The sequence below is a fragment of the Heptranchias perlo genome, chromosome 5 (genome assembly GCF_035084215.1).
Source record: "Heptranchias perlo isolate sHepPer1 chromosome 5, sHepPer1.hap1, whole genome shotgun sequence".
NCBI lineage: Eukaryota > Metazoa > Chordata > Chondrichthyes > Hexanchiformes > Hexanchidae > Heptranchias > Heptranchias perlo.
The window spans coordinates 130,803,175-130,822,779 of record NC_090329.1 but is presented as its reverse complement, the minus strand read 5'-3'; the positions used below and the strand labels follow the sequence as shown (position 1 = coordinate 130,822,779).

The window sequence follows — 19,605 nt, the reverse complement described above, 5'->3', positions numbered from 1 at the left end:
TGTGGAGATGCCGGTGATGGACTGGGGTGGACAAATGTAAGGAATGTTCGCTCACCTGACGAAGGAGAAAGCCTCCAAAAGCTTGTGATTTTCAAATAAAACAGTTGGACTATAACCTGGTGTTGTAAGACTCCTTACATTTGTTTACCATGCTTCGTGCATTTACACACTTGCATTGTAAACCTATCTTAGACTTTCTTGTACTCTCTCTTAGTCTGGTCCGATATATTACCATACCATTTCTTACTCTCGTGCGATCTTTCTCTCCCAATCCTTTGTACACCTTATTTCTCCTTTCCAATGCTACACCCAGGTGCCCACCCCCCTGCCAAATTAGTTTTAAACACCCCCCCCAACTCCCACAGTACTAGCGAACCTCCCCACGAGGGGAGGGGGGAGAGAGAGATAGACAGAAAGAGAAGGGAAAGAGAGATAAAGAAAGAAAGAGAGGAGAAAGAGAAAAAGACACAGACAGTGAGAGAGAGAAACAGACAAATATACAAAAAGGAGAAAGAGGACTTGAACCAGGGAAGTGCTGAACTTAATCAAACTCTTCCATGAAGTTCTCATTTGTGGCTGATTTGAAATGAGGTAGAGTATGTGAAGGAAGTATTCACAGCAGAGGTCAGGATATGCATCATGCAGTTCGGGAAGCTTCTCAATGAAATATGGGAGCGAGAAGCTGGTTATGATTTGCTCCAGGACAACGGGTTGATGTTATAGTGGAGTTACCATGCCATAGCCAAAATCACCACACGGAGCCACACAGAGCAGGAAGGTCCTGGGGTCAATGTCCAGCCTGGCCTACGGCAATTCAGCTGCAACAACTCCCTACGGTGCCACTGGGCTGGAAGGGAAGAAAATGTGCACTTCGGAAGAGGAGGAGAGCTGGCACCTTTAGAACCTCACTCCAGTAACACAGCCACCTTCAGTAGGAGAGGAAGGGGGAATCTGGAGGGATAATTGGGGGGGTTGGAAGAGATAGAGAGTAGGAAATGATGTGATCAGAAATTTGGGATTAAAACCTTATTTAAAAGGTCACGGCAACTTGGAACACTGTGCAAAAGGAATTTTTTGTTTTGGCGAATGCAGCTGGTTTTATCAGAATATATTCGGAGTCTCAGCTCACTTGGGCAGCGGCTGTGCCATAATACTGGATACTGGATACTGGGCCTAGTGCCGGCCCACGGCCTCCCTCCCCCACACCCGGCCCACGGCCTCCCTCCCCCCCGCCCCCACACCCGGCTCACGGCCCCCCTCCCCCACGCCCCCACACCCGGCCCACGGCCCCCCTCCCCCCCGCCCCCACACCCGGCCCACGGCCCCCCTCCCCCCCGCCCCCACACCCGGCCCACGGCCCCCCTCCCCCCCGCCCCCACACCCGGCCCACGGCCCCCCTCCCCCCCGCCCCCACACCCGGCCCACGGCCCCCCTCCCCCCCGCCCCCACACCCGGCCCACGGCCCCCCTCCCCCCCGCCCCCACACCCGGCCCACGGCCCCCCTCCCCCCCGCCCCCACACCCGGCCCACGGCCCCCCTCCCCCACACCCGGCCCACGGCCCCCCTCCCCCCCGCCCCCACACCCGGCCCACGGCCCCCCTCCCCCCCGCCCCCACACCCGGCCCACGGCCTCCCTCCCCCCCGCCCCCACACCCGGCCCACGGCCCCCCTCCCCCACACCCGGCCCACGGCCCCCCTCCCTCACACCCGGCCCACGGCCTCCCTCCCCCACACCCGGCCCACGGCCTCCCTCCCCCACACCCGGCCCACGGCCTCCCTCCCCCACACCCCCACACCCGGCTCACGGCCCCCCTCCCCCACACCCGGCTCACGGCCCCCCTCCCCCACACCCGGCCCACGGCCCCCCTCCCCCACACCCGGCCCACGGCCCCCCTCCCCCCCGCCCTCACACCCGGCCCACGGCCTCCCTCCCCCACACCCGGCCCACGGCCTCCCTCCCCCACCCCCGCCCTCACCCCGGATCACGGCCTCCCTCCCCCACCCCCGCCCTCACCCCGGATCACGGTCACCCCCCCCCACCCCCACCCCGGATCACGGTCACCCCCCCCCACCCCCACCCCGGATCACGGTCACCCCCCCCACCCCCACCCCGGATCACGGTCACCCCCCCCCACCCCCACCCCGGATCACGGTCACCCCCCCCCCCCCCCACCCCCACCCCGGATCACGGTCACCCCCCCCCCCCCCCACCCCCACCCCGGATCACGGTCACCCCCCCCCCACCCCCACCCCGGATCACGGTCACCCCCCCCCCACCCCCACCCCGGATCACGGTCACCCCCCCCCCCACCCCCACCCCGGATCACGGTCACACCCCCACCCCGGATCACGGTCACCCCCCCCCACCCCCACCCCGGATCACGGTCACCCCCCCCCCACCCCCACCCCGGATCACGGTCACCCCCCCCCCACCCCCACCCCGGATCACGGTCACCCCCCCCCACCCCCACCCCGGATCACGGTCACCCCCCCGCCACCCCCACCCCGGATCACAGTCACCCCCCCCCCCCCACCCCGGATCACAGTCACCCCCCACCCCCACTCCGGATCACAGTCACCCCCCACCCCGGATTACAGTCGCCCCCCCACCCCGGATCACAGTCACCCCCCACCCCGGATCACAGTCACCCCCCCACCCCGGATCACAGTCGCCCCCCCCACCCCGGATCACAGTCGCCCCACCCCCAGCCTCCCCCCTTCTCCCAGAAATCACTGTAACCAAATTAATGGGATTCCCCCCACCTCCCATCCTCCTAATTTTCTCCCCTCCTCTTGTGAGTTTGGGCCCGTACGTGCCTCTCACCCTCCCTTCACGTCTGAGAACTTAGACAGTGAGTGTCAGTCGGCTAATCGACCACAGGGGTATCACAGTGCAGCCCTCACCATACGGGATAGCAATCCGCACCAGCAACTGCGGCTGATTTTTCTCCCTTTCCCTCTTCTGCCCTCACCAGCAGAGCTCAGGTAACCAGAAACCTTTCATTTTGTTATGCATCAAGTGTACACACACACACACACACACACACACGCACACCGCACCGCACACCGCACACCGCACGCGCACCGCGCACCGCGCACCGCACACCGCACACCGCACACCGCACACCGCACGCGCACCACACACGCACCACACACCGCACACGCACCGCACACCGCACACCACACCGCACACCGCACACCGCACACCACACACCGCACACCACACACCACACACGCACCGCACACCACACACGCACCGCACACCACACACCACACACGCACCACACACCGCACACCACACACCACACACGCACCACACACGCACCACACACCGCACACCACACACCACACACGCACCACACACCGCACACCACACACCACGCACCACACACCACACACGCACCACACACGCACCACACACGCACCACACACGCACCACACACGCACCACACACGCACCACACACGCACCACACACGCACCACACACGCACCACACACGCACCACACACGCACCACACACGCACCACACACGCACCACACACGCACCACACACCGCACACCGCACACCGCACACCACACGCACACCACACACCACACGCACACCACACACCACACACGCACCACAAACCACACACCACACGCACACCACACACACACCACACACCACACGCACACCACACACACACCACACACCACACACGCACCACACACCACACACCACACACGCACCACACACCACACACGCACCACACACCACACACCACACGCACACCACACACCACACGCGCACCACACACGCACCACACACCGCACACCACACACGCACCACACACGCACCACACACCGCACACCACACACGCACCACACACCGCACACCACACACCACACACGCACCACACACCACACACCACACACGCACCACACACCACACACGCACCACACACCACACACGCACCACACACCACACACGCACCACACACCACACACGCACCACACACCACACACGCACCACACACCACACACGCACCACACACCACACACCACACACGCACCACACACCACACACCACACACGCACCACACACCGCACACCACACACCACACACGCACCACACACCACACACCACACACGCACCACACACCACACACGCACCACACACCACACACGCACCACACACCGCACACCACGCACCACACACGCACCACACACCACACACCACACACGCACCACACACCGCACACCACACACCACACACCACACACGCACCACACACCACACACCACACACGCACCACACACCACACACGCACCACACACCACACACGCACCACACACCACACACGCACCACACACCACACACGCACCACACACCGCACACGCACCACACACCGCACACGCACCACACACCGCACACCGCACACGCACCGCACACCGCACACCACACACGCACCACACACCACACACCACACACGCACCACACACCACACACCACACACCACACACGCACCACACACCGCACACGCACCGCACACGCACCGCACACCGCACACCACACACGCACCACACACCACACACGCACCACACACCGCACACCGCACACCACACACACACCGCACACCGCACACCGCACACCGCACCGCACACCGCACACCGCACACCACACACCCACCGCACACCACACACCACACACCCACCGCACACCACACACCACACACGCACCACACACCGCACACCGCACACCGCACACGCACCACACACCACACACGCACCACACACCGCACACCACACACCACACACCACACACCGCACACCACACACCACACACCGCACACCACACACGCACCGCACACCGCACACCACACACCACACACCGCACACGCACCGCACACCACACACCGCACACCGCACACCGCACACCACACACCACACACCGCACACCGCACACCGCACACCGCACACCGCACACGCACCACACACCGCACACGCACCACACACCGCACACCGCACACCGCACACCGCACACCGCACACCGCACACCGCACACCGCACACCGCACACGCACCGCACACCGCACACCGCACACCGCACACCGCACACCGCACACCGCACACGGTCTACTCACTCGGAGCACTTCTCCAATAAGGCAGCCAAGATTGTGTTCTGGGTTCCAAAGCTCTGCCTTCTTCCCCACCCCCCCCCCGCCCACAAAACATAAGCAACTGCTTCTTAAACAAACAGCGTACGAGTCACTCCTGTACCCAGAAGCAGCCAGTAGTGTACACAGCACTAACAAGCTGCAGTTCGGACATGACTGATAGATTCCAGACACTCAAATGACAACATCATATCAACACCTTAGAATCCCAGTGCACCAGAATATATCACACAAACAGACAGCCCTCACTTGGTAGCACTCTCTCCCAAGTCAGAAGATTGCAATCTCACTCAAGGTCTTGATCCATCATCTTGCTGATACTCCAGTATACTGGGGGGGGGATGAGGCTGCATTGTTGTAGTGTCATGATTTGGATGAGAAGGTAAATGAAGACCCCTCTCTGTTTAGACACCGTTAGCACGATTAGGAGCAGGGAGTCCTCCCAATGTACCAAGACGGGCAGATGGAGTTGAGATACAGATCAGCCATGATCTAACTGAAAGGTGGAATAGGCTCGAGGGGCTGAATGGCCTACTCCTGTTGCTAATGTCTAACACTCCTCCTGAGACCAATGGCACCAACTACAGATTAACTGGTCATTCGTCTCTGCTGATTGTGGGATCTTCCTGCGTCCAAAATAGCTGCCAGTTTTGCCGAAATAACGGTGGTCACCGCAATGATTGGTCGGACGTGAAGTTGCTTCAGAGGTTTCAGAGACACTCTCTTCAACCACACACTGCCACCTCCACCAAATCCCACCCAACCCCAGACCGGGTACCCTGTAAGACCCTGCCCTTTGCTGCAGTCTGGGCCTTGGTCTTGGGCAGGTGGGCTTTAACCAACCTCTGCTGGGGGAGGGGAGAAATGACTGCGGGGACTGAACACTGCTTCACGGTTAGATGGCAGGAGAGGTGACCCACCGACTGGTACACCGGAAGTGGCAGCTGCAGGAGCACTCCAAAATGTCCACGACCTTCCCTTTATAGGATTCAGTAACAAATGACCTCAGTATTACCCTCCGGCCCACTCACGACCACAGCCCCAGAGGGTTGACTGAAACACAACAAGATACCTTCCAGTCGCAGTACATCGAAATGACACAAGGCCCTGTTCACAGCAGCAACAGGAGGCTCAGCTCCTGCCTGAAGATCAAACTTGCATTTCTATAGCGCATCCAAAGTGCTTTACAGCTAATTAAATACTTTTGAAGTGTAATCACTGTTGTAGTGTAGGAAACATGGCTGCTAATTTGTACACAGCAAGATCCCACAAACAATAAGATAAATGACGAGATAGATCATCTGGTTTTTTTTTTTTGAGTGTTGGTTGCCTAATGGTAGAATCATAGAAAATTTACGGCACAGAAGGTGTCCGCACTGGCCGAAAATGAGCCACCCAGCCTAATCCCACTTTCCAGCACTTGGTCCATAGCCCTGCAGGTCACGGCTCTTCAGGAGCACATCCAGGTACTTGTTAAATGAGTTGAGGGTTTCTGCCTCTACCGCCCTTTCAGGCAGTGACCTTTAGGATCTCTACCACCCTCTGGGTGAAAAAAAATCTCCTCAGCTCCCCTCTGATCCTTCTACCAATCACTTGAAATCTATGCTCCCTGGTTATTGACCCTTCTGTTAAGGGAAATAGGTCCTTCTTATCCACTCTAACGAGGCCCATCATAATTTGTACACCTCAAATAAATCTCCCCTCTGCCTCCTCTGTTCCAAAGAGAACAACCCCAGCCTGTCCAATCTTTCCTCATAGCTAAAATTCTCCCGTCCCGGCAGCATCCTCGTAAATCACCTCCACACCCTCTCCAGTGCAATTACATCCTTCCTGTAATTTTTTTTATTCATTCATGGGATGTGGGCGTCGCTGGCAAGGCCGGCATTTATTGCCCATCCCTAATTGCCCTCGAGAAGGTGGTGGTGAGCCACCTTCTTGAACCGCTGCAGTCCGTGTGGTGACGGTTCTCCCACAGTGCTGTTAGGAAGGGAGTTCCAGGATTTTGACCTAGTGACGATGAAGGAACGGCGATATATTTCCAAGTCGGGATGGTGTGTGACTTGGAGGGGAACGTGCAGGTGGTGTTGTGTGCCTGCTGCTCTTGTCCTTCTAGGTGGTAGAGGTCGCAGGTTTGGGAGGTGCTGTCGAAGAAGCCTTGGCGAGTTGCTGCAGTGCATCCTGTGGATGGTACACATTGCAGCCACTGTGCGCCGGGGGTGAAGGGAGTGAATGTTTAGGGTGGTGGATGAGGTGCCAATCAAGGGGGCTGCTTTGTCCTAGATGGTGTCGAGCTTCAAGTGTTGTTGGAGCTGCACTCATCCAGGCAAGTGGAGAGTATTCCATTACACTCCTGACTTGTGCCTTGTGGATGGTGGAAAGGCTTTGGGGAGTCAGGAGGTGAGTCACTCGCCGCAGAATACCCAGCCTCTGACTTGCTCTTGTAGCCACAGTATTTATATGGCTGGTCCAGTTCAGTTTCTGGTCAATGGTGACCCCCAGGATGTTGATGATGGGGGATTTGGCGATGGTAATGCCGTTGAATGTCATGGGGAGGTGGTTAGACTCTCTCTTGTTGGAGATGGTCATTGCCTGGCACTTGTCTGGCGTGAATGTTACTTGCCACTTATCAGCTCAAGCCTGGATGTTGTCCAGGTCTTGCTGCATGCGGGCTCGGACTGCTTCATTATTTGAGGGGTTGCGAATGAAACTGAACACTGTGCAATCATCAGCGAACATCCCATTTCTGACCTTATGATGGAGGGAAGGTCATTGATGAAGCAGCTGAAGATGGTTGGGCCTAGGACACTGTCCTGAGGAACTCCTGCAGCAATGTCCTGGGGCTGAGATGATTGGCCTCCAACAACCACTACCATCTTCCTTTGTGCTAGGTATGACTCCAGCCACTGGAGAGTTTTCCCCCTGATTCCCATTGACTTCAATTTTACTAGGGCTCCTTGGTGCCACACTTGGTCAAATGCTGCCTTGATGTCAAGGGCAGTCACTCTCACCTCACCTCTGGAATTCAGCTCTTTTGTCCATGTTTGGACCAAGGCTGTAATGAGGTCTGGAGCCGAGTGGTCCTGGCAGAACCCAAACTGAGCATCAGTGAGCAGGTTATTGGTGAGTAAGTGCCGCTTGATAGCACTGTCGACGACACCTTCCATCACTTTGCTGATGATTGAGAGTAGACTGATGGGGCGGTAATTGGCCGGATTGGATTTGTCCTGCTTTTTGTGGACAGGACAGACCTGGGTAGATACTAGTGTTGTAGCTGTACTGGAACAGCTTGGCTAGAGGCGCAGCTAATTCTGTAGCACAAGTCTTCAGCACTACAGCCGGGATGTTGTCGGGGCCGATAGCCTTTGCTGTATCCAGTGCACTCAGCCGTTTCTTGATATCACGTGGAGTGAATCAAATTGGCTGAAGACTGGCTTCTGTGATGGTGGGGATATCGGGAGGAGGCTGAGATGGATCATCCACTCCGCACTTCTGGCTGAAGATGGTTGCAAATGCTTCAGCCTTGTCTTTTGCACTCACGTGCTGGACTCTGCCATCATTGAGGATGGGGATGTTTGCAGAGCCTCCTCCTCCCGTTAGTTGTTTAATTGTCCACCACCATTCATGACTGGATGTGGCAGGACTGCAGAGCTTTGATCTGATCCGTTGGTTGTGGAATCGCTTAGCTCTGTCTATAGCATGTTGCTACAGCTGTTTAGCATGCATGTAGTCCTGAGTTGTAGCTTCACCAGGTTGGCACCTCATTTTTAGGTACGCCTGGAGCTGCTCCTGCCATGCTCTTCCACACTCCTCATTGAACCAGGGTTGATCCCCTGGCTTGTTGGTAATGGTAGAGTGAGGAATATGCCAGGGCACGAGGTTACAGATTGTGCTGGATTACAATTCTGCTGCTGCTTTTGGCCCACAGCGCCTCATGGTTGCCCAGTTTTGAGCTGCTAGATCTGTTCTGAATCTATCCCATTTAGCACGGTGGCAGTGCCACACAACACGTTGGATGGTGTCCTCGGTGCAAAGACAGGACTTCATCTCCACGAGGACTGTGCGGTGGTCACTCCTACCAATACTGTCATGGACAGTTGCATTTGTGACAGGTAGATTGGTGAGGACGAGGTCAAGTAAGTTTTTCCCTCGTGTTGGTTCGCTCACCACCTGCCGCAGGCCCAGTCTGGCAGCTATGTCCTTCAAGACTCGGCCAGCTCGGTCAGTAGTGGTGCTACCGAGCCACTCTTGGTGATGGACATTGAAGTCCCCCACCCAGAGTACATCCTGTAATGTAACCACCAGAACTGTACACAGTACTCAAGCTGTGGCCTAACTAGTGTTTTGTACAGTTCCAGCAAAACCTCCCTGCTTTTATATTCTGTGCCTCGGCTAATATTCCATATGCCTTCTTAACCATCTTATCTACCTATCCTCCTACCTTCAGAGATCTGTGGACATGCACTCCAAGGTCCCTGTGTTCCTCTGCACTTCTCAGTATCCTCCCATTTATTGTGTGTTCCCTTGCTTTCTTTGCCCTCCCCAAATGCATTACCTCGCACTTCTCCAGATTGAATTCCATTTGCCACTTTTCTGCCCACCTGACCAGTCCATTGATATCTTCCTGCCGTCTACAGCTTTCCTCCTCACTATCAACCACACGGCCAATTTTTGTATCATCTGCAAACTTCTTAATCGTGCCCCCCACACTTAAGTAGCGCAGGGATCAGTGCTTGGGCCCCAGCTAGTCACAATATAGATCAATGATTTGGATGAGGGAACTGAATGCAACATTTCCAAGTTTGCAGACGACACAAAGCTGGGGTGGAATGTGAGCTGTGAGGAGGATGCAAAGAGGCTCCAATGTGATTTTGACAAGTTGGGTGAGTGGGCAAGAACATGGCAGATGCAGTATAACGTGGATAAATGTGAGGTTATCCACTTTGGTTGTAAAAACAGAAAGACAAATTATCTGAATGGTGATAGAGTGGGAAAGGGGGAGGTGCAATGAGACCTGGGTGTCCTTGTACACCAGTCGCTGAAAGCAAGCATTCAGGTGCAGCAAGCAGTTCGGAAGGTGAATGGTATGTTGGCCTTCATTGCAAGAGGATTTGAGTCCAGGAACAGGGATGTGTTACTGCAGTTATACAGGGCCTTGGTGAGACCACATCTGGAGTATTGTGTGCAGTTTTGGTCTCCTTATCTGAGGAAGGATGTCCTTGCCATGGAGGGAGTGCAACAAAGGTTTACCAGACTGATTCCTGGGACGGCAGGACTGATGTATAACGAGAGATTGGGTCGACTCGGCCGATATTCACTAGAATGAGAGGTGATCTCTTCGAAACATATAAAATTCTAACAGGACTAGACAGACTAGATGCAGGGAAGATGTTCCCGATGGCTGGGGAGTCCAGAACCAGGGGTCACAGTCTCAGGATACGGGGTATGCCATTTAGAACCGAGATGAGGAGAAATTTCTTCACTCAGAGGGTGGTGAACCTGTGGAATTCTCTACCACAGAAGGCAGTGGAGGCCAAGTCATTAGATGTATTCAAGAAGGAAATAGATATATTTCTTAATGCTAAAGGGATCAAGGGATATGGGGAAAAAGCGGGAACAGGGTACTGAGTTAAACGATCGGCCATGATCATTTTGAATGGCAGGCCTGAAGGGCCTACTCTTGCTCCTATTTTCTATGATTCTGTGAAGTCCAAATCATTAATCTATATCACAAAAAGCAAGGGACCTAATAATGAGCCCTGTGGAACCCCACTGGAAACAGCCTTCCAATCACAAAAACACCTGATCATTTCCCTTTGCTCCCTGCCACTGAGCCAAGTTTGGATCCATCTTGCCAATTTAACCTTGGATCCCATGGGCTTTTACTTTTTTTGACCAGTCCGCCATGTGGGACCGTGTCAAAAGCCTTGCTAAAATCCACGTAGACTACATCAAATGAACTACCCTCATCGATCCTCCTTGTTACCGCCTCAAAAAATTCAATCAAGTTAGTCAGACACGACCTCCCTTTAACAAATCTATGCTGACTGTCCTTGATTAGTCCATGCCTTTCTAAGTGACAGTTTATCCTGTCCCCCAGAATTGATTCCAATAATTTGCCCACCACCGAGGTTAGGCTGACTGGCCTGTAATTACTCGGTCTATCCTTCGCTCCCTTTTTAAACAATGGTACAATGTTTGCAGTCCTCCAATCCTCTGGCACCTCGCCTGTATCCAGGGAGGATTGGAAAATGGTGGTCAGAGCCTCCGCTATTTCCTCCCTTGCTTCTTTTAACAGCCTGGGATACATTTCATCCGGCCCTGGTGATTTATCCACTTTCAAAGATGCTAATCCCCTTAATATTTCCTCTCTCACTATGTTTATCCCATCCAATATTTCACACTCCTCCTCCTTAACTACAATCTCCGCATCATCCCTCTCTTTTGTGAAGACAGACGCAAAGTATTCATTAAGAACCATACCAACATCTTCCGCCTCCACACATAGGTTACCTTTTTGGTCTCTAATTGGCCCTACTCTTTCCTTAGTTATCCTCTTGCTCTTAATGTATTTATAAAACATCTTTGGGTTTTCCTTGATTTTACTTGCCAATATTTTATCATGCCCTCTCTTTGCTTTCCTAATTTCCTTTTTAATTTCACCCCTGCATTTTTTATACTCCGATAAGCTTTCTGTAGTATTGAGTTCTGTGTCCGGCATAAACTTTCCTTTTCTGCCTTATCTTACCCTGTATGCTCCTCGTCACCCAGGGGGCTCTAGATTTGGCAGCCCCACCTTTTGCTTTGTGGGAATGTTTGGATGAGGGATGAGGGATAAATATTGGCCAGTCATTGGGGTGAATGCACCTGCTTTTCGAAATAGTGCCATGGGATCTTTTACATCCAACCGATTGTTTTGACGGGGCCTCGTTTTAATATCTCAACCAAAAGACGGCACCTCCGACAGTGCAGCACTCCTACATTACTGCACTGGAGTATCAGCCAAGTCTCTGGAGTGGGACTTGAACTGACAACCCTCAGATTCAGAGGAGGAGAGTGCTACCATTGAGCCACAGATGACACTTAGAACCAATAGTAAATTTTATATTGTTGGTGCCAAATCAGGATTGGTGTAAACTTATGTGCTGTGGGGAAAGGTCTCCAGTCACATTTTCGAATTTTTTAACCAATTTCCCTCGGAAAGGATTTGGAAATGAATTACATTTAGGTGGGGTGTAGGAGAAAAAATAAAATCTCCAAGGCTTCTGGTGACCCGAGAATATGTGCATTCAGTTTGAAAGTAACGTACTTCGGTCAGAAACTAGAGTCTTAAACTGAAATAAAGCCAATGACATAGGTATGAGGGGAGAGTTGTCAAAGGTAGATTGGGAAATTAAATTAAATTAAATTGAATTAAATTAAAGGATTTGACAGTTGGAAAGCAATGACAAACATTTAAAGAAATATTTCAATATTCTCAACAAGTATACATTCCATTGAGAAATAAAAACTCTATGGGAAAAGTGATCCACCCGTGGTTAACTAAAGAAATTAGGGAGAGTATTAGATTGAAAGAAGAGGCCTATAATGTTGCCAAGAAGAGTAATGAGCCTGGGAATCGGGAGAGTTTTAGAAACCACAAAGGACAACCAAAAAAATGATAATAAGGGAGAAAATAGAATATGAAAGTAAACTAGCAAGAAATATAAAAACAGATTGTAAGAGCTTCTACAAGTATTTAAAAAGGAAGAGAGTAGCAAAAGTAAATGTTGGTCCCTTAGAGGCTGAGACAGGAGAAATTATAATGGGGAATCAGGAAATGGCAGAGACGTTAAACAAATATTTTGTATCTGTCTGGAAAGTAGAAATTACAAAAAGCATACTAGAAATAGTGGGGAACCAAGGGATATATGAGAGTGAAGAACTTAAAACAATTAATATCAGTAGAGAAAAAGTACTGGACAAACTAATGGGACTAAAAGCCAACAAATCCCCTGGACCTGATGGCCTACATCCTAGGGTTCTAAAAGAGGTGGCTGCAGAGATAGTGGATGCATTGGTTATGATCTTCCAGAATTCCTTCGATTCTGGAACGGTCCCAGCAGACTGGCAGGTAGCAAATGTTACCCCGCTATTGAAGAAGGGAGGGAGAGAAAACACGGAACTACAGGCCAGTTAGCCTGACATCGGTCGTCAGAAAAATCCTGGAATCCATTATTAAGGAAGTGGTAACAGGGCACTTAGAAAATTATAATATGATTAGGCAGAGTCAACATAGTTTTATGAAAAAGAAATCGTGTTTGACAAATATATTGGAGTTTTTTTTGAGGATGCAATTAGCGGGGTAGAGAAAGGGGAACCAGTGGATGCAGTATATTTGGATTTTCAAAAGGCATTTGAGAAGGTGCCACATAAAAGGTTATTACACAAGGTAAGGGCTCAGGGGTAATATATTAGCGTGGATTGAAGATTGGTTAAAGGACAGAAAACAGAGAGTAGGGATAAACGGGTCATTTTCAGGTTGGCAGGCTGTAACAAGTGGGGTACCGCAAGGATCAGTGCTTGGGCCTCAGCTATTTACAATCTATATTAATGACTTAGATGAAGGGACCGAGAAGGGACCGAGTGTATTGTATCCAATTTTGCTGATGATACAAAGCTAGGTGGGAAAGTAAGCTGTGAGGAGGATACAAAGTGTCTGCAAAGGGATATAGACAGATTAAGTGAGTGAGCAAGAAGGTGGCAGATGGAGTATAATGTGGGGAAATGTGAGGTTATTCACTTTGATAGGAAGAATAGAGAAACAGAACATTTTTTTTTAAATGGTGAGAAACTATTAAATTTTGGTGTTCAGAGAGATTTGGGTGTCCTCGTACAAGAAACACAAAAAGTTAGTATGCAGGTACAGCAGGCAATTAGGAAAGCAAATGGCATGTTGACCTTTATTGTTTGAAAGGGTAGATGCTGAGAGATTGTTTCCCCTGGCTGGAGAGTCTGGAACCAGAGGGCATAGTTGCAGGATAAGGGGTTTGGAGTACAAGAGTACAGTTATATAGGGCTTTAGTGAGACCACACCTGGAGTACTGCGTACAGTTTTGGTCTCCTTATCTAGGGAAGGATATACTTGCCTTGGGGGTGGTGCAACAAAAGTTCATTAGATTAATTCCTGGGATGAGAGAATTGTCCTATGAGGAGAGGTTGAGTAGAATGGACTTATACTCTCTAGAGTTTAGAAGAATGAGAGGTGATCTCATTGAAACTTAAGATTTTGAGGGGGCTTGACAGGGTAGATGCTGATGGGCTGTTTCCCCTGGCTGGAGAGTCTAGAACTAGGGGGCATAGTCACAGGATATGGGGTTGGCCATTCAAGACTGAGATAAGGAGGAATTTCTTCACTCAGGAGGAATTTCCTACCCAGAGGGCTGTGGATGCTCGTCATTGAATATATTCAATGCTGAGATGGATAGATTTTTGGACTCTAGGGGAATCGAGGGATATGGGGATTGGGCAAGAAAGTGGAGTTGAGGTCAAAGATCAGCCGTGATCTTATTGAATGGCGGAGCAGGCTCGAGGGGCCGTATGGCTTTCTCCTGCTCCTATTTCTTATGTGCACATTGGATCACCATCAGCTGTGCCACAACATCAGCCCCTCAAGTATCCTGAAGACACTCACTGTCTAGAGAATTACTACAGTAACAAAATTGAAGTCTTTTTTGTTGTCTCGTTTGGTTTGATGACTGAACCTTTAAATACAGTCACAGTACTCAAGGAATTTAAAAGCCAGCTGCTACCACAATTTTGTTCCAAGCTTAACTCGATACAAATGTTTCAATGTCTCAGTCCGTTGTCTCCAAAGTTTGAGGAAGGAACCAAGCTACTTTACAACAAACACAGACAGGTATATTCAATTACATGTCTGACAGCCATTCATTGTTTAAAAATTCATTCTTGGGATGTGGGCGTCATTGGTGAGGCCGGCATTTATTGCCCATCCCTAAATGCTCTTGAGAAGTTGGTGGAGAGATGCTTTCTTGAACCGCTGCAGTCCGTGTGGTGAAGGTTCTCCCACAGTGCTGTTAGGAAGGGAGTTCCAGGATTTTGACCCAGCGATGATGAAGGAACGGCGATATATTTCCACATTGGAATGGTGTGTGACTTGGAGGGTAACGTGCAGGTGGTGTTGTTCCCATGCACTAGCTGCCCTCGTCCTTCTAGGTGGTGGAGGTCACTGGTTTGGGAGGTACAAACTTGGTTCGACATTTCTTCAAATTCAACAAGTCCCAGAAACCATTACTGAAGATTTAAAAGGAGCTGTAGCAGTTTGAGTCGGATTACAATTCTCAAGGACATGACTCAATCTAGTTTTAACTCCCACAGTGGTAAGAAATACAAGGAATAAAACATTGCATTTATCAAATTACTCTAACTTAGGATCTGATTGCAACACTTTATTACTTTCCTTTCAAGGAGTTATGTGGAAAGATTTCAACTGTAAATACACCCATCGATATTACTATTGATGATGAAAGAAATATTACAATGGATGCCACCATCTTAATAAAGCAAGCCCCATCAAGGATAGCCACATATCATAACGACAAAGAATGCCCAGCACCTCACTATGTCAAAGTTACATCACCAATATAAAAAGGGTACACCCAGCCCATCACCAATATAAAAAGGTCAAGAGAAGCAAGGGAGGAAATAGCAGAGGCTCTGACCATCATTTTCCAATCCTCCCTGGATACAGGCGTGGTGCCGGAGGATTGGAGAACTGCTAACGTACCATTGTTTAAAAAGGGAGAAAGAGATAGACCGAGTAATTTTCGGCCAGTCAGACTAACCTCGGTGGTGGGCAAATTATTTGAATCGATTCTGAGGGACAGCATAAACTGTCAGTTAGAAAGGCACGGATTAATCAAAGACAGTCAGCATGGATTTGTTACAGGAAGGTCGTATCTCACCAACTTAATTGAATTTTTTGAGGTGGTAACAAGGAGGATTGATGAGGGTAGTGCATTTGATGTAATCTACATGGATTTTAGCAAGGCTTTTGACAAGGTCCCACGTGGCAGACTGGTCAGAAAAGTAAAAGCCCATGGGATCCAAGGGAAAGTGGCAAATTGGATCCAAAATTGGTTCAGTGGCAAGAAGCAAAGGGTAATGGTCGACGAGTTTTTGTGACTGGAAGGCTGTTCCCAGTGGGGTTCCGCAGGGCTCAGTACGAGGTCCCTTGCTTTTTGTGATATACATTAATGATTTGGATTTAAATGTAGAGGGCATGATCAAAAAGTTTGCAGATGATACAAAAATTGGCCGTGTGGTTGATAGTGAGGAGGAAAACTGAAGACTGCAGGAAGATATCAATGGACTGGTCAGGCGGGCAGAAAAGTGGCAAATGGAATTCAATCCGGAGAAGTGTGAGGTAATGCATTTGGGGAGGGCAAACAAGACAAAGGAGTACACAATAAATGGGAGGATACCGAGAGGTGTAGAAGAAGAGAGGGACCTTGGAGTGCATGTCCACAGATCCCTGAAGGTAGCAGGACAGGTAGATAAGGTGGTCGAGAAGGCATATGGGATACTTATATTCTATGCCTCAGCGAATAAAGAAAAGAGCAGGGAGGTTATGCTAGAACTGTATCATACATTAGTTAGGCCACAGCTTGAGTACTGCGTACAGTTCTGGTCACCACATTACAGGAAGGATGTGAGTCCACTAGAGAGGGTACAGAGGAGATTTACGAGGATGTTGCCAGGACTGGAGAATTTTAGCTGTGAGAAAAGATTGGATAGGCTGGGGTTGTTTTCTTTGGAACAAAGGAGGTTGAGGGGAGATTTAATTGAGGTGTATAAAATTATGATGGGACTAGATAGAGTGGATAGGGAGGACTTATTTCCCTTAGCAGAGAGATCAATAACCAGAGGGCATAGATTTAAAGTAATTGGTAGAAGGATTAGAGGGGAACTGAGGAGATTTTTTTTTCACCCAGAGGGTGGTGGGGGTCTGGAACTCACTGCCTGAGGGTGATAGAGGCAGAAACCCTCAACTCATTTAAAAAGTACCTGGATGTGCTCCTGAAGTGCTGGAAAGTGTGATAGTTCTTTTTCGACCAGCACGGACACGATGGGCCGAATGGCCTCCTTCCGTGCCGTAACTTTCTATGGTTACCAATATAAAAAAGGTACACTCAGCACATCACCAATATTGAAGTATACCCAGCATGTCACCAATGTAAAGGATGCTTAAACAATTCTCACACGATTATTATGAAGGGTGCCGATATATTTTAAAACGTGCCCACACATCCATAAACCTCCAATGTAAGGAATGGCCACATCAGCATTATTAATGAATGCCACATATTACTATGATATAGGACACCATACATCACCAGTATTAAGGATGCCCAAATCCCCAGGATAACGAATGCCACATTACATTATTAATGGATGCCACGACGCACTCTAATAAAGGACATACAACACTAACAACTTGCACATGTATATCGCCTTTAACATAGAAAACGTCCCAAGGTGATTCACAGAGACGTAAATCAAATCAAAATGGAAACCGAGCCAAAGAAGGAGATATTAGAAGGGGTGGCTAAAAGCTTAGTTGAAGAGGTGGGCTTTAAAGACCAAGAGGATGAGAGGGAGGAGTTTAGGGAGGGAATTCCGGAGTGTGGAGCCTAGATGACTAAAACAACAACTCGGAATGACTTATCACTTTTTTTTAAAAAAGGAAGGGAACAGAGCTCTTCAGGTTTAAATTATTCGAGTAAAGTTCAGACAGGAAGTCATGGAAAGAGACCTGGGAGCCAGTCACCTGGACACCGTCAACATGTGGAGAATGTGGTGAACAGAGCAGCAAGTCCACGGTGGCTACACTGGGGCTTTACAATGTCCGAGCAGCGTGTACAAGAAAGGTGTACAGGCATTGGAGGGCAGCAAAAACGATTGTGCATGTAAAAGGTATGAGCCATGAGAAAAGACAAGAGAAATTTAAACTCTACAACCTGGACAGAAGGCGGTTAAAGGAGCATGCTTCATAAACTCTATTATTAAAAAATATAATGGTGTATTTCCTGTTCAAAAGTCTCACTTTCTGCTGTCACAATTTATGGTCACACTTTTCCATTATAAATTGCTATGTCACTTAGATCATGTGATTACCAGGATGGTAGAAGGCAAACGAGATGGACCTTGGCCTTTTTCCATCCAGCAATTCCTATGTCAACATTTCCCCCATTCCATTTTTCCATGTCAACCATCATGATTGGAGTTACATGCTCTCGGTAGCACAAGTTTCTTTAGTCTCCCGCCAAACATTTTCACCATCTTGTACACAGAGAAAAGTACATTCATCATGTGACTGTGGGCAATGCCATGATATTAAACAGTATAGAGAAGATAAACTTAGGATGTCACTTCAGGTCAGTAGGACCAGAGAATACAAATATAACTGGAGTGGAAAGTTAAATTTTAAAAATAGAACATTAGCAACAACTCTTTACTCAAAGACTGAAACATTTGGAATAATCTGTCTGGCAGGGGAGTAGAGGCAAAGGCAGCAGGGGACCTTAAGAGTGCTGTTGAATGCTAGACTGGAAGGGTCTGTAATTCTGATCATCCCTTCTCTTCCCCCACCCCCCCACCCCCCTTGTGTTGGCAGTGCCAGATCATACACATATTGTAAGTATTATGACGCACACACACAGACACACTATAAAAAAATTCAAATAAACACACAATGAAAGTTTTGTTTAGTTGACTAATAAGATTGGTGCCCTTATCTGTGCTGTGCTTACACATGGATAAGGTTGTTGCCCTGTCTCCCTGTGGAGGGATACACCAACTGGGCTAGAAGAGTTCAGCATGTAGCCGAGATGTCAGAACACCAGCAGGGGAACGATCAGGATCGCCATCATGTCTCCTAACTCACTTTCTGCAAAGCTCTGGGGATCAGCATGGTTCAACAGTGCCCCCGTTTCTCACAAAAAAAGAGAAATCATTGTGCTTAAAAGGTAAATTCTCCCCTCGAGGCAGTCAATTTGGCCGCGTTATGGTTAAACACCATAAGCTTGGACTGTCGGTACTGGCAGGCTACCGACCCAGGGAACATCTCACAGCTGGTTAGAGACTGGCCCCTCTATCTACCATATCCACACACACACTTTACAACAGACATCATCGATATCCATCAGCTGTGCTTTGTGCCCATCCCTAAACCCTGATGTTGTGCCCCCACCGTGGGGTCCAGCTGTGACCAGCCGACCGGGTGCAGGTCCAGGAGTGAAGCTGGGACCTCCCCAGTCCCGTAGGGCTTAGTATCTCTTAACTGAGCCACTGTTCACTTGATCAAGGTATTAGATGGCTGGAGGGGGGAGCGGAGAGAGAGAGGGAGGAAGAGAGAGGAAAAACAACTCTGAAGGCCCAGACTGTGAGCTCCAC

The 19,605-nt window shown here is 50.3% G+C and overlaps 1 protein-coding gene across 1 annotated transcript; it reads right to left on the bottom strand.

The window, feature by feature from the left end:
• Positions 1 to 831: 831 nt before the first annotated feature.
• On the bottom strand, positions 832 to 4,350 carry LOC137322208 (chorion class high-cysteine HCA protein 12-like; the record flags this gene model as incomplete). The annotated part of the gene is given in 5 exon segments (XM_067985324.1): positions 832 to 847; positions 3,451 to 3,662; positions 3,879 to 3,926; positions 3,928 to 3,960; positions 4,276 to 4,350. Coding segments are annotated over 5 exon segments (384 nt in total), but the record flags the coding sequence as incomplete, so codon positions are not given.
• Between the last annotated feature and the right edge of the window lie 15,255 nt (positions 4,351 to 19,605).